Source organism: Hyla sarda, chromosome 3, assembly GCF_029499605.1.
Source record: "Hyla sarda isolate aHylSar1 chromosome 3, aHylSar1.hap1, whole genome shotgun sequence".
NCBI lineage: Eukaryota > Metazoa > Chordata > Amphibia > Anura > Hylidae > Hyla > Hyla sarda.
This window is the reverse complement of record NC_079191.1, coordinates 24,360,403-24,385,245: the sequence shown is the minus strand read 5'-3', so window position 1 is coordinate 24,385,245 and position 24,843 is coordinate 24,360,403. Positions and strand designations below refer to the sequence as shown.

Genomic DNA, 24,843 nt, shown 5'->3' with positions numbered 1-24,843 from the left:
CTCGCTATCAAGAGTCTAGTTTCCAAAGAAAGACTGAAACCATCCAAAGATTTCCAACCAGTGATTCTTGTCAAGGAAACTTTGGTGGACGAGATGTCAAACAAGGTGGAAACAAGTCCTTCCCACAAAGACAATCCTCTATATTAGCAATTGAACGCCCGTCTCCTGCCAAACCCCCTGTGGTGGTTACCTTAAGTGATGTTCCCCAGAGAAAAATCTTCTGTGGGATGAAGAAAGCAGTGTACGTTTCGCATATAAACTCAGTTTTTGACTTTTATGTGCAGGTTGCTGAAGACAGCAAACTAGATGAGATGTCAGAAATTCTGAACAAGAAGGGTTCACTTGAAGAGCTTCGCGACCAAGACATCCATCCGGGTAACGTCATTTGTGCTTATTTCCCTGACGATGGTCTATATTATCGGGGAGTCGTTACTGGAAAGAGCAGGCAAGGTTTATGTGTCCAGTACATCGATTATGGAAACACTTCGGTCATCTCCGACTGTAAAAACTACAGTCTCCCTCAAAAGTGTTGCTCTGTTCCTGTTATGAGTATCTTTTGCTCATTGGAGAAACCTAAGAATGCCTTATCTGCACCCAGCCTGCAGGAGGTGTTGGCTAAGTTTTCTGAACGTACAAGTGACACTCACCTCGATTGTGAGTTTCAGAAACAAGACGGTCAAAAGTGGGAGGTAATTCTTAAAGATGAGCTGGGGTGCCTCAATGACCTGCTGAACGCACCCGAAGAACCTGTCAAGGAGGAAAAAATAATGAAGGTTGTCAAGGAGGTGGAAGCTCCATCTGTCAATGCCTTCAACTGGAATTTACCCCAACCGGGTGCCACCGTAAAAGTCTATGCCAGCGCCGTAGATGGGCCCGAGTGTTTCTGGTGTCAACTATCAACGGCAGATATGGACTCTCTAGCATCACAAGTCCAAGAGGCCGGAGAAAAGTCTGTCAGAAGCAATGATTTTATAGCTTCCCTTCGCGTTGGCAGTCCTTGCAATGTCATCTTCAGTGAGGATAACAACTGGTACAGGGCCATGGTTACCAAAATGGAGTCTGATGTGGTGACCGTGAGGTTTACCGACTACGGTAATGAGGACTCTGTTGGGCAAGACCAAATTCGGCAACTTCCTGAACCCTTAGTAAAAATTTCTCCTCAAGCATTTTCATGCTGCTTGGCGGATTTTGACATGAAAGCAGAAACCTGGACCTCAGAAGGCAGAAACTACTTCTATGAGAAAGTAAATGAAGACATGCTGGAATTGACCATTCATGAAATACAAGAACCAGACGAGAGCTATATACCGGTGGCACGTGTCACCATTAAGTGTAATGGGCTGGATATACGTGAGGACGTGAGACAGTTCCTGCAAGGAGTGAAGAGCGAGGGCTTAGAAGTGCCAGACGGGTCCATAAACTTAACTCCTATAGATGAAAACCAGGCTGTGGAAACAGATCAACCTCAAGTGTGTGAAGAGTTATGTACCACAGATGTAAGAGCGTATGAGCCTGAAGAGAGTGCCCTAGAAGGCCAGTATGATGAAGACTGCCCCCTACAGGAAGATGTGATAGAAGATCAAGCCTGTTCCCGTCTTAATGAAGAGCAAGAAAGTGACACAGATGGGGTTAAAGGTGAGATGTAGGTTGGTTAAGACAAAAATGATAGCTTGGCAAAGTTTATCGTTAAAAGCTTTGAGTGTGTTTCAAGCTGTTAAAAAAAACAACACCCAGCATGCCCGGATAGCCAACGGCTGTTCGGGCATGCTGGGAGTTGTAGTTTTGCAACTGCTGGAGGTCCACTCGTTGGAAAACTCTAGTTTGAAAAGGTTTTACCACCAGAAACATTTATCACCTATGCACAGGATAGGTGGCAAATGTATGCAATGATTGTTGGGGTCCCCAATGATCACAAAAACTGGTCCCGTGTCCCCTGTTTGAATTGAGCAGCTATCGAGCATGCTTTCTGTGCCCCATTCAGCTTTTTGGAACTGACGGAGGTATGCGAGTATTGTGCTCTGCTTCTCTTTGACAGTAACGTAACTGGACATGGTTAGCAGAGAGCCGCACAGTCAGACCTCCAGCAGTTGTATTACCTTGGTAATAAAATGTTGCTCATGGAAAACCCTCTTTCAACCTAGGGAAATGCTGGTGGTAGCACCTATACAAAAGCAGTAATGTGTGTGTGTGTGTGTGTGTATATATATATATATAATGTATGTCAAGACCTGTTTAGAAGAGGAGTGGTGCATTTGCCCATAGCAACCAATCAGATTGCTTCTTTTATTTTCAAAAATGCCTGAATAATTATAGAAGCGATCTGATTAGTTGCTATGGGCTACTGCACCACTCTTCCTCTACACAGGTTTTGATCTCCCCCATAGTGTGTATGTGTGTGTGTGTGTGTGTGTGTGTGTATATATATATATATATATATATATATATATATATATAATATAATATGTAAATGTCCATAAAAAGCAGCACATCCAGACAAAGGAAGGGTGGGTGCAAGCACTATAGAGCTTAGGCGCCCCGGTTCTTCTTAATACATAATGGATGTAGGCAGCACACCAAAATTGTGAAGTCAAAAGTTGTGGTTTTTATTCCATGATATAAAGTACAACGTTTCGGCAATCTCTCACCGCCATTTTCAAGTGAAAATGGCGGTGAGAGATTGCCGAAACGTTGTACTTTACATCATGGAATAAAAACCACAACTTTTGATTTCACAATTTTGGTGTGCTGCCTACATCCATTATGTATGTATGTATGTATATATCTATAATGTATGTAATTCCAGCAACTTCTTTTGCATACGCATCCTCTAGGTAGTGCTGGGCGGTATACCGGTATGAACCGGATACCGTTTTTTTTTTTCCTCCCACGGTATGGATTTTTGCCCATACCGCTATACTGGTCGGGCCCCTCCCCCACCCTCCGGATGAATTGTAGAGCCCAGCGCGGCGCCCTCACTTGTCCCGGTGTGCTTCTGTGGCCCCCCGCTGCGGCTGTCAGCCAGTGTCCCCGCGAGCACGATCAATCCCCACTGCTAGCGGGATCCATGTGCCCACTAGTGGTGTCACAAGAATGCCTCCCACGAATGCAATCGCTACCATCACCGCTAGCGGGTCCCTGTGCCCTCTAGTGGTGTCACAAGAATGCCAAGCATGGCTCTGTTCCCCGTCCCTGTCAGCTCTCAGGGTACGGGAACAGATTTAAAAGCCTTGCGTGCGGCTAACGTAGTACTACGTTAGCTGCGCGCGAGGCTTTTAAATTTGTTCCCATACCCTGAGAGCTGACAGGGACAGGGAACAGAGCCGCGCTCGGCATTCTTGTGACACCGCTAGTGGGCACAGGGACCCCGCTAGCGGTGATGGTTGCGCTCGCGGGGGGCACATTTGACACCGCTAATGGGCCTAGGGACCCCGCTCGCGGGGGGGATACAGGCGGTAATACCGTGGTACCGCGATAATAAAAAAAAATACCGTGATATTCATTTTAGGCCATACCGCCCAGTACTACCTCTAGGTAACCAAATGACTTTCGGTTTATTATCCATTTATATTGAATTTCTTCATATTCACAATATTACCTGTTAAATTATCTGCTTCGCTTTATTTTTTGGGTGTCGTCACATTTCTTACATCTAATTTATTTTCAGAAGCCGTGAACTTGCATCATAAAGCACATAATGGCCCGGCTGTGGAAGACTTGAGTCACGTAGCTTTAAAGGATCAAGTTCCGCAAGATGAATTTGGTAATTATTTATATATATATATTTTATATACAGCAATTTATAAAGTACAGAATATATCAAAATCATACTTTAGAACTAGTTTAATGGAAAGTAGTTAACCCCCTAAGGACTAAGCATTTTTCAGTTTTTGCATTTTCGTTTTTTCCTCCTTTTTAAAACTCATAACCCTTTAAATTTTCCACCTAAAAATCCAAATGATGGCTTATTTTTTGCGCCACAAATTCTACTTTGTAATGACATAAGTCATTTTTCCCAAAAATAAAACGCCATTTTGTAGATTTCGGGGGCTTCCGTTTCTACGCAGTACATTTTTTGGTAAAAACTACCCCTTCTCTTTATTATCTAGGTCCATACGATTAAAATGATACCATACTTTTATATAGGTTTGATTTTGTCGTACTTCTGGAAAAAATCATAACTACATGCAGGAAAATTAATACGTTTAAAAATGTCATCTTCTGACCCCTATAACTTTTTTATTATTCCGCATATGGGGCTCATTTTTTGCGCCATGATCTGAAGTTTTTATCGGTACCGTTTTTGTTTTGATTGGACTTTTTGATCACTTTTTATTCATTTCTTTATGGTATAAAAAGGCACCAAAAATTACACTAAAAGTACACTATTTTGTACTTTGGAATTTTTTACGTGTACACCATTGAACATGTAGTTTAATTAACCATATATTTTTATAGTTCAGACATTTACGCACGTGGCGATACCACATGTTTTATATTTTTATTTACATTTTTTTTATGGGGAAAAGGGGGGTGATTCAGACTTCTATTTGGAAAGGGGTTAAATAACATTTATTAACACTTTATTTTCACTTTTTTTTTTTTTTTTTTACAATGTTTTAGCCCCCATAGGGGACTATACCATTGCACACACTGGTTTCCTACACTGAACACTGCTATACAATCGCATAGCATTGATCAGTGTTATTGCCGCTCGACTGCTCCTGCCTGGATCTCAGGCACGGAGCAGTCATTCGGCGATCGGACAACAAGGAGGCAGGTAGGGTCCCCTTTCGTGTCTGTACAGCTGATCGGGACAGCGCTGCTTTACCTCGGTGGTCCCGATCAGCCCGACTGAGCAGCTGGGAAGGTTTCACTTTAATTTTAGACATGGCGATCAACTTTGATCGCTGTGTATGAAGGGTTAATACTGGGCATCACCGCGATCGGTGATGTCCGTTATTAGCCGCGGGTCCTGGCCGTTGGTGGCTGCTGGGACCAACCCGATATGGCGCAGGGAGCCGGTGCAGGTCGTAAATATACGTCCTGCGTCGTTAAGGGGTTAAAGAGGACATGTCCCCTAAAGTTAAATACAGTTGTTATATAATGTTTTGTGTCCCTAAGTTTTATTGTAGAGATACAGACTTTTGTTGCAGTCTGTATCTCTAACACTACATATGTTTACTTACCGGACCAGCTCTGGCGTGGGCCAAGATTATTATTTTTTTTACTCTTCTGTTCTTCTTCCAGTGACGTGTGTGAGGTCACGTGTGCACTGAGCCGCGCAGTCATTCCATACAGCATCAGAAGAGTGCGGAGGTGCCAGTGATCTGATTGGTATGGTTATCCAATCAGATCACTTATCTGGGTGCCTGCTAGCGGCTTGTCAGCTGGCGCAAGACAATAATATGTAATGCTTATAGCAGCATTACTAAGAGATAAAAATAACAAATCCTATTTTGAAAATTTATTTTTACATAAAATGTAACAATAAAAAAAAAATTGTTGGCCCAGTTGATTGGTTTTCTTTAAAGGATAACTCCGGGATGTACAACTTATCCCCTATCCCAAGGAAAGGGGATAAATGTTAGATTGCGGGGGTCCGACCGATGGGGCCCCCGCGATCTCCCGAACGTTGCCCCAGCTGCATGTACCAAGCGTTTTCGACCACAGCACAAAGCTGCGGCTGACCCGCCCCCTCCATACAGTTCTATGGCAGAGCCAGAGATTGCTGAAAGCAGCGCTCCGGCTCTGCCATAGAACTGTATGGAGGGGGCTTGTCATCTCCCGCTTCCTGCGGTGGTCGAAAATGCCCGTTCCATGCAGGGAGCTGGAGCGTCGTTCAGGAGAACACTTCAATGTAACCGAGCTGCAATACACCACACAACCTGAGGAAAGGGATGGGGCTGATTTTAAGAAATCAGTTCTGTTTTTTCTAATCCTGGATAACCCCCTTGGGCTTTGTTTACTTGGCAAAATTTCCCCTCTACTTCTCCATGCAAAAACCATGGCGCACAAGTAATTTTGAAGAAGATTCAACACACAGAAGCCCTTCAGTCCGATCCCCTCATCCCTCCCTAATCTAACTCTCAAATTATCTTCTCCACTGTAGTTATTTTTTTATGCGATTTATTCAATTATGCAAAACAATATTCGGATTAGTTGCAGCCCTACTTCTGTGCCATGGTTTTTGCATGGAGAAGTAGAGGAAATTAATTGAGGAAATTCTACCGTGTTAACATAGCTTTAAAGGAGTACTGCAGTCTTAGACTTTTATCCCCTATCCGCAGGATAGTGGATAAGTGTCTGATCGCGGGGGGGTCCGACTGCTGGGACACCCTGCAATCTCCCGTATGGCGACCCGGCATTGTCATGGCTCTGCACGGCTAATGCACGTGTCGTCGACCTTACTGAGGTTGACGACACACCCCCTCCATACAGCTCTATGGGAGTGATGGGGATGCCCAAATGCTGCATCTCCGCCTCTCCCATAGAGATACATTGGGGGGAGGGCGTGTCGGCCGCATCGTCATGCTGAAGCCGACACGCCTCCTGCATGGGGGAGCCGCGGCAGGAGTAATAACAATTAATATGTTATAGATTAGTCTATTTGAATTACCTTTCTAATATACATCTTAATAACATTTTGTAACTTTGTGTTAAATTAACCCCCCTAAAAATTTGGCCACGAGGGGTCCTCCTTCTGGTCCTGCCTGCAGGTTATCTCCTGCAGCAACCTGGCAGAGACAAAAGTCAGGAAATGCAGGTGGGAGCTCAGAACAGTGTATAGAACAGTGGTCTCCAACCTGCGGACCTCCAGAAGTTGCAAAACTACAACTCCCAGCATGCCCGGATAGGCGTTGGCTGTCCGGGCATGCTGGGAGTTGTAGTTTTGCAACATCTGGAGGTCCGCAGGTTGAAGACCACTGGTATAGAGTGTACAGTAAAGTTCAGAGAGCTAATGGAGGATGTGTTGCCTCAGCCAATCATAGCTCATCTGACACACTGAACAGCTCTGGGCTGTGTGTAGCAGAGTGAGGGAGGAAGTTCTCTCCTGTATGGCTTCAGATGATGTCACGCCTGCTGGTGAACGCCCCTTCCCAGTCTGTTAATCTGACTGAGACTGAGCAGAACATACAGAGCGATATCAAGGTAGAAAACTAACAAATAATAAAAATAAAGGCTGGGGGTGGTTTATCATGATGGGGGAAGTGAACTGCAAGGATTATAACATTTATCAATATCTGACATTTACAGACGCTGATCAGTTCACTTGTCTCTTACCGTTTATTAGAGATTACAGAACATCCATTTTTACATATTATGTCTCCATTTCTTGCAGAGGCTACAGAAGAGATTAAAATAGCAATTGTACCCGGAGTATCTGAGGATGTCCCAGAGTTTGAAGAGTTTGAGGATTGCACAGAAGGTTGGTCATTCTTTGTCTGGCTTTTGTCCCAAGACATTTCCCAGTAACGACAGAATCACAGTCACCTACAATTATTTGCACAAGGTTCTATATGTAAAACTGGCAACCACTGGTACTGACCAGATATCTCTAATGATATAGGAGTATGGAGGAAAAAGAAAATTAATCAACTGGTGCCAGAAATTAATACTGCTTTGTAAATTACTTCTGTTTAAGAAACTCAAGCCTTTCAGTACTTATCAGCTGCTGTATACCCTGAAAGAAGTCATGTATTCTTTCCATTCAGACACAGTGCTCTCTGCTTCCACCTCTGCCCGTGTCAGGAACTGTCCAGAGAGGTTTGCTATGGGGATTTGCTCATTCGTTGCACAGTTCCTGACATGGACAGAGGTGGCCGCAGAGAACACTGATCAGACTGGAAAGAACGACACAAATTCATCTGGAGCATACAAAATCTGTATTACTTTCTGTCACAAGTTGATTTGAGATTTATTTTTTTCCAGGGTACCCCTTTAAAGAGCACCTATTATCAACTCAACTTTCCCTAATCCCCCTCCCCATCTGTCCCTGTCACTAAGTCTATCTATCTATCCTAGCGTTTTTTTAAATAAAAAAAACACTTAAAATTACCTTTTTATGCTCCTCTTCGGTAGCTCAGAGAGGAGCATCTGAGAAGGGAGGAAGTGGGCGGGGCCCAGCAAGCGCGACGTCATCTGAAGCCCTGCCGTGCCGCTTCCGCCCTTCTTCCTGTATGCTGCGCTCCTCTCGGGAGCGCGCATACAGGAGGTGTGCAGAGCAGGGAGAAGAACTGCGCTCAACTGACTCGGGGCCAGCAAGCGGGAGGAGCCTGAGACGCCGCTGACCAGCTGAGTCAGGAGCGCGCCTGGAAGGGATGCGCGCACAGCGCTCGCTCCCAACTGTCTGCTTGACAGGCGGGAGCAGCGCTCAGTATCAGATTTCGGACTCAGCTGCCAGGCCGGCGGTGAGTCCGAAATCACCAAAAATAAGACTGGTAGGGAGACCCCTAGTAGTGAAAAGTTTAAACACATAAAAAACATGGAACAATACATTTTTTTTAAATTAAACCCAATTAGTAAATCGTTTTATATGTAATAAACTATAAAATATTTTAAAAAAAATTTTGATGAGAGGTACACTTTAACACTAGAGATATATTGTCAGTACCAAATATACAAATTTTAAAGGCTACTTGCTACATCTAGTTTAGGGGTTATCTAGCTTGTAGAAATTGTTGACCCATTCTAATAAAGGAGGCAACACTGCAGTGCATTACACCACCGCTACAGACCAGATTGTGATGTGAGGACATTGAAGCGGTTGTGTATCTTGCATTAAGTGCTGCAACCCCTGTAAATAGCTGATTGACGGTGTTGCTGGAAGCTGGATCAATGCTGGTATAATTAGGGCTGGGCGGTATGCCGGTTCATACCGAAATTTTTGTGCTGCACGATATGGATTTTTCCCCATACCGCAATACCGGTTGGGCCCCTCCCCTTGGGAATGAATGAATGATCACCCAGTGCTGTGCTGTCCCCACACCGGGGAACTAATCATATGTGACCCGCGAGCGCTGTTCTGCTTCTCCAACCCCAAATTAATTATCAGCGCTGCGCTGTCCCCGTGGGGGTAAATACTCACATATCATCCGCAAGCGCTGCCCTCCTCGTCCTCCTGTTTGTTGCGGGCCGCCGGCACTGTACTCTATACCAGTGGTCTTCAACCTGCAGACCTCCAGATGTTGCAAAACTACAACTCCCAGCATGCCCGGACAGCCGTTGGCTGTCCGGGCATGCTGGGAGTTGTAGTTTTGCAACATCTGGAGGTCCGCAGGTTGAAGACCACTGCTCTATACTGTACGCTGTATCCCTATGCCTGGGCTGCAAAAGATAAACAAAATAAACTTTAACTCACCTTCCCCCCCCATCGGTCCGGACCTGCTTGCTGGGGACGGGAACGCCGGAGAGCAGTCAGCCTATCACCGGCCGCAGCGATGTTCCGCCTTGGCCGGTGATAGGCTGAGCCCACTGTCATGTAAGAAGCTGGCCGGTGATAGGCTGACGGTTCTCCAACGTTCCCGTCCCCTTTGCAGCCCGGGCATAGGGATACAGCGTACAGTATAGAGTGTCAGCGCCGTTATATACCGTGGAACCGCCATAAGTTCCAAAAATACCGTGATACACATATTTGGTCATACCGCCCAGCCCTAGGTATATTATTGATATCCCCTCTGGACAGGCAAATAACCCTTTTAACTCCTAACATATCACTATCACGTATCGTAATTTTAAATGCTGAGACTCTACTGATCTCGGGGACAAAGGGTCATGAATACTCGGATAAGCTTAGCGCCGCTTGGCTGTGATAGCTGTGCAGAGTTATGTATAATGTCGTTCTATGGCAAAACAACTGAACTCAGGTCAAAGCAGAGACTCCCTAAACTAAGTTTTTTTTTTTTCTCCCCATTTTTAGAGATATTTTAAGTCTCCACACCTGGATTTTTGCTATGTTATTTTGATGTTTCTGTGAAGTTATATCTAGCCCTTTTATTAGTATGCGCACCTATTGGAAAAACTCCATGCAGAGCCTGCGTGACTAAAAATGTGTTTCATTTATGAGTAGCACAGCTGTTCTTTAGTCATTGTCCAGTTATGTAAAAACTATCCACAGGATAGCTGATAAGTGTGTTATCACGGAGGGTCCGACCGCTGGGCCCCCCCCACAATCTCCAAAATAGGGCCATCTCTTACCTCTAAGCCCTCCGAGATGAACTGGTCTCAGCAGTGATAGTCTGCTCCGCCATTCCTTGCCTGAGGCAGGACATTGCTGCGGCCGGTGTTGGGCAGAGCGGGCTGTCACTCCCGAAACCCATTAGTCTCGGAAAGTAGAGGCTGGAGCTCTCCGAGGTAAGACACTGACCCGTACTGGAGATTGCGGGGGTCCCAGCTGTCGGAAAGGGATAAGTAAATAGGGGATACGTTTTACATGACATAAATACAACTTTAATTACCCCCATTGAGCAACCATTCACACGTATACAGAGTTCTCCAGACCTTATGTCTCGACGGTCATTAGGATCAAAAGGGACAAATTCCTTTGAGATGCTAAATCGATCTTTGCTCGTACCAGGCACCAAAAAGTGTCTTTTCATGTACCTACACATAATTAACAGTAAAATATTAAGATGTCAGCATTTTCCACCATTAATCTTTGTGGAAGATTCTCTGACCTGAGAGTAACCGCAACATCTAAGCGGTTAGTCCGAAGAAGGAAGCTCTCCCTTTGTTAACCTATCAGTTTCCTGCAACGCAGTTGTAGAGTGGCAGTAGGTTTTTATGGCAGCTAGGCAAGGGCCTAAAGATGGCCCCAGGTCTGCTGTCTTGTATGTCTAGTTTTTCTCTGATAAGTATAATACACTGGAGTACAGAGGTATGAACCGTCTGATAACTTCAGCATCTGTCCTAAAACTACAGGTTTGACTCAATGTCACCCATTCTAAAAAGCAAATATTGTGTGTAGTTGTATAATGTTTTTGCTTTTTGTCCTAGGCCCGTATGAAGAGAACAATGACCCGACAGATGATGTGTCTTCGAATCATCTTGAACAAGGTAATGTGTAATCTGTGTATATCTGAGTCCCGCACTGTTGTCTGTTTTGGTGGAAAACCACAGGGGTAACTTTGGGCATGGTTGTCTCAGCATGTGAACCTCCATGTCTGTTGCTGCATCTCTCAGTGCTGGCTGCAGTATGTGTTGTGACAGCATAGTAGTTATACAGTACTTAAAGGAGAACTCCATCCAAAACGTACTTATTCCCTATCCACAGTATAGGGGATAAGTAGCTGATCGCAGGGCATCCCATTTGGACTGGAACCGCAGCTCTCAGTGAGGAGCACGTGCGGTAGACAACAATCGCTCCAAAATTTTTTTATGGGGATGCCAAAGTGGTATAATCAGCTACTTATCCCCTATCCTGGGGATAAGGGAAAAGTTAGTTTTGGCTGGAGTTTGCCGTTAACACCTTGTTTACCCGCTGTAAACGGTATATGCAGAGTTCTGGCACTGTAATCTTCCTGCTGCATTGTGCACCATTTTCCCCCCGTTGGCCCGGCCCTCTTCATTAATATGCTAATGAATGTCGGGCTGAGTGCACAGAGAGAAGAGCCGTTATACACGGCATTTATTATGATAATAATAAAGAGGCGAGGCTGGTGGAGGAATATGAAGGAGGCAGGGGAGCTGGGCGAGCCGGCTCCCTGCCTCCAATGCTTGCTGGATCACAATGCAGCAGGAGTTTTACAGTGCCAGAACTTTGCATATACTGAACGGATTTGAGTAAGTGACCACTCATTGTAAAGCTGTTCAACCGTACTATAAGTTATAGTCTATAACCCTACGTACTATATTGGGTTTAGTGCTTATTAACAAGGTGTCAGATTCTTTTTAACCCCTTAAGGACCGGAGGTTTTTCCGTTTTTGCATTTTCGTTTTTTGCTCCTTGCCTTTAAAAAATCATAACTCTTTCAAATTTACACCTAAAAATCCATATGATGGCTTATTTTTTGCGCCACCAATTCTACTTTGTAATGACGTCAGTCATTTTGCCCAAAAATCTATGGTGAAGCGGGAAAAAAAATCATTGTGCGACAAAATTTAAAAAAAAACGCTGTTTTGTAACTTTTGGGGGCTTCCGTTTCTACGTAGTACATTTTTCGGTAAAAATGACACCTGATATGTATTCTGTAGGTCCATACGATTAAAATGATACCCTACTTATATAGGTTTGATTTTGTCGGACTTCTGGAAAAAATCATAACTACATGCAGGAAAATTAATACGTTTAAAATTGTCATCTTCTGACCCCTATAACTTTTTTATTTTTCCGTGTATGGGGCGGTATGAGGGCTCATTTTTTGCGCCGTGATCTGAAGTTTTTAACGGTACCATTTTTGCATTGATAGGACTTATTCATTTTTTCATGATATAAAAAGTGACCAAAAATGCACTATTTTGGACTTTGGAATTTTTTGGCGCGCACGCCATTGACCGTGCGGTTTAATTAACGATATATTTTTATAATTCGGACATTTCCGCACGCGGCGATACCATTTATGTTTATTTTTATTTTTATTTACACTGTGTTTTTTCTTTTATGGGAAAAGGGGGGTGATTCAAACTTTTAATAGGGAAGGGGTTAAATGATGTTTATTCACTTTTTTTTTGCAGTGTTATAGGTCCCATAGGGACCTATAACACTGCACACACTGATCTTTTACATTGATCACTGGTTTCTCATAAGAAACCAGTGATCGATGATTCTGCCGCATGACTGCTCATGCCTGGATCTCAGGCACTGAGCAGTCATTCGGCGATCGGACAGCGAGGAGGCAGGTAGGGGCCCTCCCGCTGTCCTGTCAGCTGTTCGGGATGCCGCGATTTCACCGCGGCTATCCCGAACAGCCCACTGAGCTAGCCGGCATGCTTTCGATTTCACTTTAGACGCGGCGTTCAACTTTGAACGCCGCGTCTAAAGGGTTAATAGCGCGCGGCACAGCGATCAATGCCGCGCGCTATTAGCCACGGGTCCCGGCCGTTGTTAGAGGCCGGGCCCGAACCGCTATGACGCGGGGCCACGCCGTGGCCCCGCGTTATAGATCGGGAGTGGACACATGACGTTCCAGTACGTCATGTGTCCTTAAGGGGTTAATGTTAAAGGGGTACTCCGGTGGAAAACTTTATGTATTTTTTTTTGTATGAACTGGTGCCAGAAAGTTAAACAGATTTGTAAATTACTTCTATTGAAACATCTTTATCCTTCCAGTACTTATTAGCAGCTGTATGCTACAGAGGAAATTCTTTACTTTTTTTGAATTTTTTTTTGTCTTGTCCACAGTGCTCTCTGCTGACACCTCTGTCCGTGTAAGGAACTGTCCATAGGTTTGCTATGAGGATTTTCTCCTGTATGAACCCCAATGAATAAAAATTGGGGGACCATGGAAACATGAACCCATACTGGGTATAGTGTTTGGGTGGACCGCGATTTTTTATTAATTGGCTTTGTGTATACTTGTAAATCAGTTGTTGCACAAGCAAAGACAGTTTATCTTCACTTACCTGATTGGCTACTCTCCTCTCGAGGTATCTTCCAGCACTGTTCTATTTCTTCACCGCGTCTTGCGCTGCAAGTATACTGGTCTGTAGCGGTGGTGTAATGCACTGCAGTGTGGCCTCCCTTCCCTCCCTTTTATTTTATTTAATTTCTAGTCGCGATGTTTATCTTGGGTTAGCCGCTCGATTCTTGAGTGGACATGTTTTTTAGTTTTAATTCAGTATATTTTTATTTAGTTTCCTATTTTATTATTTTATTCTTCTTAACATTTGTTATTTATATTTTAAATTCATATATGAGTAAATAAATATTAAATATTTATTTTACTATTTAATAAACATCGCGGCCTTGTTTATCCACATTTCTTGACTGAGTGTTTTATTTATTGGGTTAATCTTATATGGAAATATCCATTGGGTTCTATGTTTCCATGTTCTGGACAGTTCCTGACATGGACAGAGGTGTCGGCAGAGAGCACTGTGGACAAGACAAAAAAAGAAATTCAAAAAGAATAGAATGTCCTCTGTAGCATACAGCTGCTAAAAAGTACTGGAAGGATGAAGATTTTTTAATTTAAGTCATTAACTAATCTGTTTAACTTTCTGGCACCAGTTGATTTAAAAAAAAATAATAATAATAATAATAATGTTTTCCACTGGAGCACCCCTTTAAGCAGCTGTAGTTGCAGAGGCCAAGAGCACCTTTAACCCCTTAAGGACGCAGGACGTAAATGTACGTCCTGGTGAGGTGGTACTTAACGCACCAGGACGTACATTTACGTCCTGTGCATAACCGCGGGCATCGGAGCGATGCCCGTGTCATGCGCGTCTGATCCCGGCTGCTGATCGCAGCCAGGGACTCGCCGGCAATGGCCGACGCCCGCGATCTCGCGGGCGTCCGCCATTAACCCCTCAGGTGCCGGGATCAATACAGATCCCGGCATCTGCGGCAGCGCGCGATTTGAATGAATGATCGGATCGCCCGCAGCGCTGCTGCGGGGATCCGATCATTCATAATGCCGCACGGAGGTCCCCTCACCTTCCTCCGTCCGGCTCCCGGCGTCTCCTGCTCTGGTCTGTGATCGAGCAGACCAGAGCAGAAGATCACCGAAAACACTGATCTGTTCTATGTCCTATACATAGAACAGATCAGTATTAGCAATCATGGTATTGCTATGAATAGTCCCCTATGGGGACTATTCAAGTGTAAAAAAAAATGTAAAAGTTAAAGTAAAAAAAAAAGGAAAAATCCCCTCCCCCAATAAAAAAGTAAAACGTCCGTTTTTTCCTATTTTACCCCCAAAAAGCGTAAAATGTTAATGATCCCGTACGGTGAACGGCGTGAACGAAAAAAAAAAAAAAAGTCCAAAATTCCTACTTTTTTAATACATTTTATTAAAAAAAAAATTATAAAAAATGTATTAAAAGTTTTTTATATGCAAATGTGGTATCAAAAAAAAAGTACAGATCACGGCGCAAAAAATTAGCCCCCATACCGCCGCTTATACGGAAAAATAAAAAAGTTAGAGGTCATCAACATCAAAATAAAGTGATTATAAACGTACTAATTTGGTTAAAAAGTTTGTGATTTTTTTTAAGCGCAACAATAATATAAAAGTATATAATAATGGGTATCATTTTAATCGTATTGACCCTCAGAATAAAGAACACACGTCATTTTTACCATAAATTGTACGGCGTGAAAACGAAACCTTCCAAAATTAGCAAATTTGCGATTTTCGTTTTCATTTCCCCACAAAAATTGTGTTTTTTGGTTGCGCCATACATTTTATGATATAATGAGTTATGTCATTACAAAGGAAAACTGTTTGCGCAAAAAACAAGCCCTCATACTAGTCTGTGGATGAAAATATAAAAGAGTTATGATTTTTAGAAGGCGAGGAGGAAAAAATGAAAACGTAAAAATTTCATTGTCTGAGTCCTTAAGGCCAAAATGGGCTGAGTCCTTAAGGGGTTAAAGGGGTTATCTAGGAAAAACTTTTTTTTTTTTTTTTTTTTTTTATATATCAACTGGCTCCAGAAAGTTAAACAGATTTGTAAATCACTTCTATTAAAAAAATCTTAATCCTTTCAGTACTTATGAGCTTCTGAAGTTAAGGTTGTTCTTTTCTGTCTAAGTGCTCTCTGATGACACATGTCTCGGGAACCGCCCAGTTTAGAAGCAAATCCCCATAGCAAACCTCTTCTAAACTGGGCGGTTCCCGAGACAGGTGTCATCAGAGAGGACTTAGACAGAAAAGAACAACCTTAACTTCAGAAGCTCATAAGTACTGAAAGGATTAAGATTTTTTAATTGAAGTAATTTACAAATCTGTTTAACTTTCTGGAGCCAGTTGATATATGTATATATAAAAAAGTTTTTTCCTGGATAACCCCTTTAAATTGCATATAGTTTTTGTTGTGTCAGAGTAGAGTACCTGTGTCTATGTGTTGTACAGGTTGCTCCTATCCTATTTAGACAGTACCAGTACCCTCCAGTGTTGCTAGAGCTGCAGCCCACATTGGCAATGATTACTATTCATCCCTTTGTGTTTGTTGTCTTGTATCTAATGAACTAGGGTCAGATGTATACATATATTTACTTATAAAGTTCTTGCTTTGGTTTTCCTAGGGGGTTTGATTGAATCTGGTCGCCCTGAGACTGCAGCCCACCAGCAGTGCCCTGACCTGATGTCCTCACGTCATCAAGGTTATTGATAATTTGTTCCATGTCTTTGGATGTAACGATGTGTATATTTATAGTCTTGGCCACAAGGCACAACAGTTTGAAATAATATGTAGTATATATCAATAAATGGATTTTGTATAGCTGAAGGGAAGATTTACTGGCGCTGAGCGACATCCTAATGCCCGGTGTCCAGCTTCTTCTAGTCTTGCTGTTTAAACCAAACACATTTTGCTTGGCCTACATCCTGCCTGTGTATATAAGAACCATGTATTCTCATCCTGCTTTAGGGCTCACAGTTTGTGCAGCCGTATATTACCTGCATGTGGGGCAACACTGTCGCTTACATTCTTTTATATTGCTCCTCTTTTATTTTCTCAATTTAATATCTCTGTTTTACCCACTCTCTGGTCTATAGCTAACTTTTATTTCTCGTATCCTCTGACTGATCTCTCTCTTCTCTGTAATCCAATGTTTCCCCAACCAGGGTGCCTCCAGCTGTTGCAAAATTACAACTCCCAGCATGCCCGGACAGCCAACGGCTGTCCGGGCATACTGGGAGTTGTAGTTTTGTAACAGCTGGAGGCACCCTGGTTGGGGAAACACTGCTGTAAGGGCATACTGGGAGTTGTAGTTTTGCAACAGCTGGAGACACCCTGGTTGGGGAAACACTGCTGTAAGGGCATACTGGGAGTTGTAGTTTTGCAACAGCTGGAGGCACCCTGGTTGGGGAAACACTGCTGTAAGGGCATACTGGGAGTTGTAGTTTTGCAACAGCTGGAGGCACCCTGGTTGGGGAAACACTGCTGTAAGGGCATACTGGGAGTTGTAGTTTTGCAACAGCTGGAGACACCCTGGTTGGGGAAACACTGCTGTAAGGGCATACTGGGAGTTGTAGTTTTGCAACAGCTGGAGGCACCCTGGTTGGGGAAACACTGCTGTAAGGGCATACTGGGAGTTGTGGTTTTGCAACAGCTGGAGGCACCCTGGTTGGGGAAACACTGCTGTAAGGGCATACTGGGAGTTGTAGTTTTGCAACAGCTGGAGACACCCTGGTTGGGGAAACACTGCTGTAAGGGCATACTGGGAGTTGTAGTTTTGCAACAGCTGGAGGCACCCTGGTTGGGGAAACACTGCTGTAAGGGCATACTGGGAGTTGTGGTTTTGCAACAGCTGGAGGCACCCTGGTTGGGGAAACACTGCTGTAAGGGCATACTGGGAGTTGTGGTTTTGCAACAGCTGGAGGCATCCTGGTTGGGGAAACACTGCTGTAAGGGCATACTGGGAATTGTAGTTTTGCAACAGCTGGAGGCACCCTGGTTGGGGAAACACTGCTGTAAGGGCACACTGGGAGTTGTAGTTTTGCAACAGCTGGAGGCACCCTGGTTGGGGAAACACTGTTGTAAGGGCATACTGGGAGTTGTAGTTTTGCAACAGCTGGAGGCATCCTGGTTGGGGAAACACTGCTGTAAGGGCATACTGGGAGTTGTAGTTTTGCAACAGCTGGAGGCACCCTGGTTGGGGAAACACTGCTGTAAGGGCATACTGGGAATTGTAGTTTTGCAACAGCTGGAGGCACCCTGGTTGGGGAAACACTGCTGTAAGGGCATACTGGGAGTTGTGGTTTTGCAACAGCTGGAGGCACCCTGGTTGGGGAAACACTGCTGTAAGGGCATACTGGGAGTTGTAGTTTTGCAACAGCTGGAGGCACCCTGGTTGGGGAAACACTGCTGTAAGGGCACACTGGGAGTTGTAGTTTTGCAACAGCTGGAGGCACCCTGGTTGGGGAAACACTGCTGTAAGGGCATACTGGGAGTTGTGGTTTTGCAACAGCTGGAGGCACCCTGGTTGGGGAAACACTGCTGTAAGGGCATACTGGGAGTTGTAGTTTTGCAACAGCTGGAGGCATCCTGGTTGGGGAAACACTGCTGTAAGGGCATACTGGGAATTGTAGTTTTGCAACAGCTGGAGGCACCCTGGTTGGGGAAACACTACTGTAAGGGCATACTGGGAGTTGTGGTTTTGCAACAGCTGGAGGCACCCTGGTTGGGGAAACACTGCTGTAAGGGCATACTGGGAGTTGTAGTTTTGCAACAGCTGGAGGCACCCTGGTTGGGGAAACACTGCTGTAAGGGCACACTGGGAGTTGTAGTTTTGCAACAGCTGGAGGCACCCTGGTTGGGGAAACACTGCTGTAATCGCTTGTTTTCTTTTCTCTGACCTCACTGTTCTATCTTCCTCAGTCACACAGTCTGCTTTCTGCTCGCTCTCTTGCACTCTGGTTCCTCTCACTTTGGGTTCAGTATTTGTATCTTTTCTTGGAATTTCCGATTCTGCTTGGAAATTCCAGTGTAGCCTCCCATTATTTTCAGCAGGGTCCTGCTTACCGTGCTGATATGTGGGTTCCCTGTTGTGTACAATGGAGGCGGCTGCTGTAGTATGAGCCAAGATTTCTCTCTTCTCCATTGGGCAGAACAGGGAATTTGCATTGGTGGCGAGACCCATGTACACATGGTGAGCAGCGGTAGAAACCGGGTCACCTGCACTATCTACATATAAATTCAAGTTAGTGCAGGTGACTCTGCTGTAAGATTGTCTTTAATAGTAGGTAGTATCCACTTGCAGACATTATCAGCAGCCCCCCGGCAGTCATTAGTAGCACCCTCTCTGTAGACATTAGTAGCAGCCCCCTGTTTAGACAGCAGCAGGGCCCCCCCGTTTAGGCAGCAGCCCCCCCCCCGTTTAGACAGAAGCAGGGCCCCCCCCCGTTTAAACAGAAGCAGGGCCCCCCCCCCCGTTTAGACAGAAGCAGGGCCCCCCCCCCGTTTAGACAGAAGCAGGGCCCCCCCCCCCCCCTGTTTAGACAGAAGCAGGGCCCCCCCCCCCTCGTTTAGACAGAAGCAGGGCCCCCCCCCCTCGTTTAGACAGAAGCAGGGCCCCCCCCCCCCCGTTTAGACAGAAGCAGGCCCCCCCCCCCGTTTAGACAGAAGCAGGGCCCCCCCCCCGTTTAGACAGAAGCAGGGCCCCCCCCTGTTTAGACAGAAACAGGGCCCCCCCCCCCTGTTTAGACAGAAGCAGGGCCCCCCCCCGTTTAGACAGAAGCAGGGCCCCCCCGTTTAGACGACAGCAGGCCCCCCTGTAGACACTAGTAGCAGCCCCCTCCTTCTAGACAGCTCACCTACGGCTGTCCTCTGTCGGGTGTTGCCGCTCCACTGCCCCGTTCTCCCGTCCTCATCATGGCGTCCTATGGAGGAGCATGTGACCTATACGTCACTCTGCTTCCTCCGTCGTTACGCTGGGCACAGGGGAGGAGGTGGAGTGACGTGTTTGTCACAGGCTCCTCCATGGAACACTATGATGCGGACAGGAGAACAGGGCAGCGGAGCGGCAGCAGGTATCAGACATGGTATCGGGGACATTAAATGAGTCCCCGATACCATGCAAATGGATAGTATCGGCCCCGATACCGATAGTCGGCACAGTTTGTTTTTTTTCTTGGAATTTCAATCAAACAAGGGAAACTTTATTCATAATGGTGTAAAAAGTAAAAAAAAAAAAAACTATACTTTTTTTTTATTTGTACACACGTTTTGATACAGTTTAGTCCGATTTTAAGGAATCTGTTTTTTTTTTTTAATCAAAAACCTAATACGGGAACTGTATAGCAAAAACGTGGTGTGCATGCAGCCTAACAGTGTTCTCGGTATATGTGCAATATATCCAGCATATAGACAATTGGATATAAATCAGAGCTTGAGCTCCGTAACCTGCAGCATGAAACTTATGCAATGGCAGTGCCCAATGTGAAACGAGAATTTCTACAATCAACTATACAGAACCAGACACTGAAAGTCATTTGTTTTTGTGTCGATCCCTTTCCTGCTTCTAGAAGCAACATCAGTAGGAGAATAATTCAGCTGAATGAAGCTGAGGACTCCACATCTGGCAGAGAAATCTGGATTTGTTGTAGAATATTTGCGTCCAACTATGAGAAACTAAAGGGGCTGAAGGGGAATAGTCATTGTAAGGGTGCGTTCACACTCGAGTAATTCCTCTTGAATTCTCCACTTAGAAATAATTGACATCTGCTTTGCCATTGACTTCAATGTATTTTACTCTGCACTGTTCACACTCCGTAAATTCCGCTCGCGGAATTCCGTTCCACTAGAAGAACATTTTCATTCTTCTTTTGGAATACGCTAGCTGAAGTCAATGGTAAGAATGTTTCCGCTTGAAATACCGTATTTTTCGGACCTATAGGACGCACCGGCGTATAAGACGCACCCTATTTTTAGGTGCAAAATCTAAAAAATTAAAGATTTTGAACCCAATAGTGGTCTTCAACCTGCAGACCTCCAGATGTTGCAAAACTACAACTCCCAGCATGCCCGGACAGCCAACGGCTGTCCGGGCATGCTGGGAGTTGTAGTTTTGCAACATCTGGAGGTCCGCAGATTGAAGACCACTGCATAGGAGGTAAAACTCACGTGTCCCCGCCGCTCCGGACCCGTCACCGCTGCCCTGGATGTGGCTCCATCGCTGTCGCCGTGTAACCGTCGCTCCGGAACGTCTCTGCTGCCGGCCGGGTATCCTCGCTCTCCGTCGCCGCCATCATGTCGTTATGCACGCCGACGCACGTACGCGACGACGTGATGACGTAGAAGAAGAGCGCCGGCCATACAGGGGATCCCTGAACGGAGAAGACACCGAGGAGGCAGGTAAGGTCCCTCCCGGTGTCCTGTAAGCACTAACCCGGCTAATCAGTCGGGCTGTTCGTGACCGCCGCGGTGAAATCGCGGCGGTCCCGAACAGCCCGACTGAACAGCTGGGTTAGTGTCACTTTCCCTTCAGACGCGGCGGTCAGCTTTGATCGCCGTGTCTGAAGGGTTAATACAGGGCATCACCGCGATCGGTGATGTCCTGTATTAGCCGGGGGTCCCGGCCGTTGATGGCCGCAGGGACCGCCGCGATAGGGGTGTATTCGCCGTATAAGACGCACCAACTTTTTTCCCCCCAGTTTTGAGGAAGAAAAAGTGCGTCTTATACGGCAAAAAATACGGTAGTTTTTGCACTGAATTTTGACAAAATTTGCATGGAAATTCCGCACAAAAAAATAAATAAATAAATAAAAAGGGAAATTCCAATTGGTGGTTGTAGTCCAGCAAAAAAAAAAACAGTTTCATCCTATTTTCGCTAAAAATTCACGCAAATTTTATGAAAAAAAACCTGTAAATTCTGCGGCAGAATTTTTACGTGAGGATTCCTCTCCTATTCCTCAGTGTGAACGCACCCTAAAGCATACACAGCTTAGCCGTAACAGTGAGATATTGTGGAAATGCAGTGGATACGCGGTACAGCAAAAAAAAAGTGGTACAATATAACCAGATTAGATTTTGAAAATTCCATTTATATAGGATATCTTTAACCTGCAAAAACAATCTGCAGCGTGCTTATTCTGTTCCCGGGCAAATTAAAGATTGCCAGTTTAGATTTTACCATTTCACTGTATGGGTACGTTCAGACGAACGGATTTACAGCGGATTTTACGCTGCAGATCAGCCACTGAAGGACCTCTGTATGTGCCTGCTCTACGCTGAAGGAACTCTGTATGTGCCTGCTCTGCGCTGAAGGAACTCTGTATGTGCCTGCTCTGCGCTGAAGGACCTCTGTATGTGCCTGCTCTGCGCTGAAGGACCTCTGTATGTGCCTGCTCTGCGCTGAAGGACCTTTACATGTGCCTGCTCTGAGTGGCAATACGCCGCTACGTGCAGAAACACTGAAGCGATGTGCGAGTCGCGGTGTAGTCGCACACATCGCGGCTGCTCCCCCTGCTCTATGAGCTAATCTGAGAGCTGCCGCGATGTGCATGTATACTGCGCATGCGCGCGGCGACTCACACATCGCTTCAGTGTTTCTGCATGTAGCAGCGTATTGTCGCTCCGAGCAGGCACATGTAAAGGCCGCATACAGAGGTCCTTCAGTGGTGGATCTGCAACGTAAAGTACACTGTAAATCCGCTCCGAGCAGGCACATGTAAAGGCAGCATACAGAGGTCCTTCAGCGGCGGGTCCGCAGGAAAATCCGCTCATCTGAACATACCCTATAGGGGTAAAATCTACAGGAAACCACATTAAATCGAATTCAGATAAACATATGGAGTTTGCTATGGATTTGCAACTTCTGGATCGAGGTGTGATGTAATAGGCTGCAAGTGAACGGTATCTGGGCAAACCAAATTATGTCTAAACAACTGGTTCAGAGCATCTCCACAACGGCTCCAGTCTTGTGGCAGTGGTTAGTACCTACCATAAGAAAGGGTTACTGGGAGGGTTACTGGGGAGACAGGATCATGGGTACTCAAGGCTGATTAAAGGGGTACTCCGCTACTCAGCATTTGGAACAAACTGTTCGGAACGCTGGAGCCGGTGCTGGGAGCTCGTGACGTCATAGCTCCACCCCCTCATGACGTCACGCCCCATCCCCTCAATGCAAGTCTATGGGAGGGGGCTTGACGTCACGCCCCCTCCCATAGACTTGCATTGAGGGGGTGTGGCGTGGCGTCATGAGGGGGCGGGGCTATGACATCACAAGCTCCAGCGTTCCGAACCGTTTGTTCCAAACGCTGAGCAGTGGAGTACCCCTTTTAATGCATGTCCGATCCAAGGAGGCTGCACCTCACAATTTACAGGACTTGTAGAATCTGCTGACATCTTAGTTGTACATACCACAGGACACCACGGTCCAGGCCTTGGCGGGTCTGATCTGGCATGAGGGGGACCTACACTATACCAGGCAGGTGATATTGGTGTACAGTGTAGGTTTACACATTCTTATTGTGCTACATTTCCACAGTTTCAAATCCAAGTTAACAGCCATTTATTTATTGGAGTAAATACACATTGGGGGGGGGGGCACCTCAATCAAGGCTCCTACTTTGGCAAGTGAGACCTATTATAATCTTACATCTATTTGCACATTTCAATTATCCCAGCTGTAGCAAGTCGACTTATATCACTAGGATATGCTGTCAGTTTGTGATATGTGGAGATTTATCTGCAGGAATACCTACTGAAATGGGAATTAAAGGGGCACTCCACTGGAAAACTTTAATTTTTTAAATCAACTGGTGCCAGAAAGTTATACAGATTTGTAAATTACTCCTATTAAAAAAATCTTAATCCTTCCAGTACTTATCAGCTGCTGTATACTACAGAGGAAATTCTTTTCTTTTTGAATTTCTTTTCTGTCTGACCACAGTGCTCTCTGCTGACACCTCTGTCCAGAGCAGGAGAGGTTTTTTATGGAGATTTGCTCCTACTCTGGACAGTTCCTGACATGGACAGAGGTGTCAGTAGAGAGCACTGTGGTCAGACTGGAAAGAACTTCACAATTTTCTCTGTAGTACAGCTAAGTACTGGAAGGATTAAGATTAAAAAAAAAAAAAGTAATTTAAAATTTGTTTAACTTTCTGGCACCAGTTTATTTGAAAACATTTTGTTTTCCACTTGTTTCTACCAGAGTTCCCCTTTAAACAGATTTGTAAAATACTTCTCAATCCCTCCAGTACTTATCAGCTGCTGTATACTACAGAGAAAGTTGTGTAGTTATTTTCTGTCTGACCACACTGCTCTCTGCTGACACCTCTGTCCATGTCAGGAACTGTCCAGAGTAGGAAAGGTTTGCTATGGGGATTTCCTCCTGCTCTGGACAGTTCCTTAAGGACGCATGCCTTTTTTGCAAATCTGACCACTGTCACTTTAAACATTAATAACTCTGGAATGCTTTTACTTATCATTCGGATTCCGAGATTGTTTTTTCGTGACATATTCTACTTTATTTGTGGTAAAATTTTGTCGATACTTGCATCATTTCTTGGTGAAAAATCCAAAATTTAATGAAAAATTTGAAAATGTAGCATTTTTTTCAACTTTGAAGCTCTCTGCTTGTAAGGAAAATGGATATTCCAAATAAATTATATTTTGATTCACATATACAATATGTCTACTTAATATTTGCATCATAAAGTTGACGTGTTTTTACTTTTGGAAGACACCAGAGGGCTTCAAAGTTCAGCAGCAATTTTCCAATTTTTCACAAAATTTTCTAAATCAGAATTTTTCAGGGACCAGTTCAGGTTTGAAGTGGATTTGTGGTGCCTTCATATTAGAAATACCCCACAAATTACCCCATTATAAAAACTGCACCCCTCAAAGTATTCAAAATGACATTCAGTAAGTGTGTTCACAGGAATAGTAGCAAAGTGAAGGAGAAAATTCAAAATCTTCATTTTTTACACTCGCATGTGCTTGTAAACCCAGTTTTTGAATTTTTACAATGGGTAAAAGGAGAACAATCTTCCTAAAATTTGTAACCCAATTTCTCTCGAGTAAGGAAATACCTCGTATGGGAAGTGCACTGTGGTTGCAGGAGAGGATTGCTATGGGGATTTATTCCTGCTCTGGACAGTTCCTAAAATGGACAGAAGTGTCAGCAGAGAGCACTGTGGTCAGACAGAAAAGAAATTAAAAAAGAAAAGCACTTCCTGTGGAGCAAATAACAGCAACTGATAAGTACAGGAAGGGTTACGATTTTTAAATAGAAGTAAT

At 44.8% G+C, this 24,843-nt stretch overlaps 1 protein-coding gene across 6 annotated transcripts in view; it reads left to right on the top strand.

Annotated features, from left to right (window-relative positions):
* Positions 1-761: 761 nt before the first annotated feature.
* The window catches only part of LOC130361197 (uncharacterized), a 113,779-nt gene continuing 89,697 nt past the window's right edge, over positions 762-24,843 (top strand). For 4 of the 6 annotated variants that reach the window (XM_056563906.1, XM_056563905.1, XM_056563902.1 and 1 more), the window contains exons 1-5: positions 762-1,635; positions 3,665-3,760; positions 7,340-7,426; positions 10,993-11,052; positions 16,184-16,261. In XM_056563906.1, the coding sequence (XP_056419881.1) occupies positions 768-1,635; positions 3,665-3,760; positions 7,340-7,426; positions 10,993-11,052; positions 16,184-16,261 (1,189 nt within the window). In that variant the 5' untranslated portion in view covers positions 762-767. The remainder of the gene's footprint in view (positions 1,636-3,664; positions 3,761-7,339; positions 7,427-10,992; positions 11,053-16,183; positions 16,262-24,843) is intronic. The other 2 variants (XM_056563907.1, XM_056563904.1) reach the window with 1 other exon arrangement.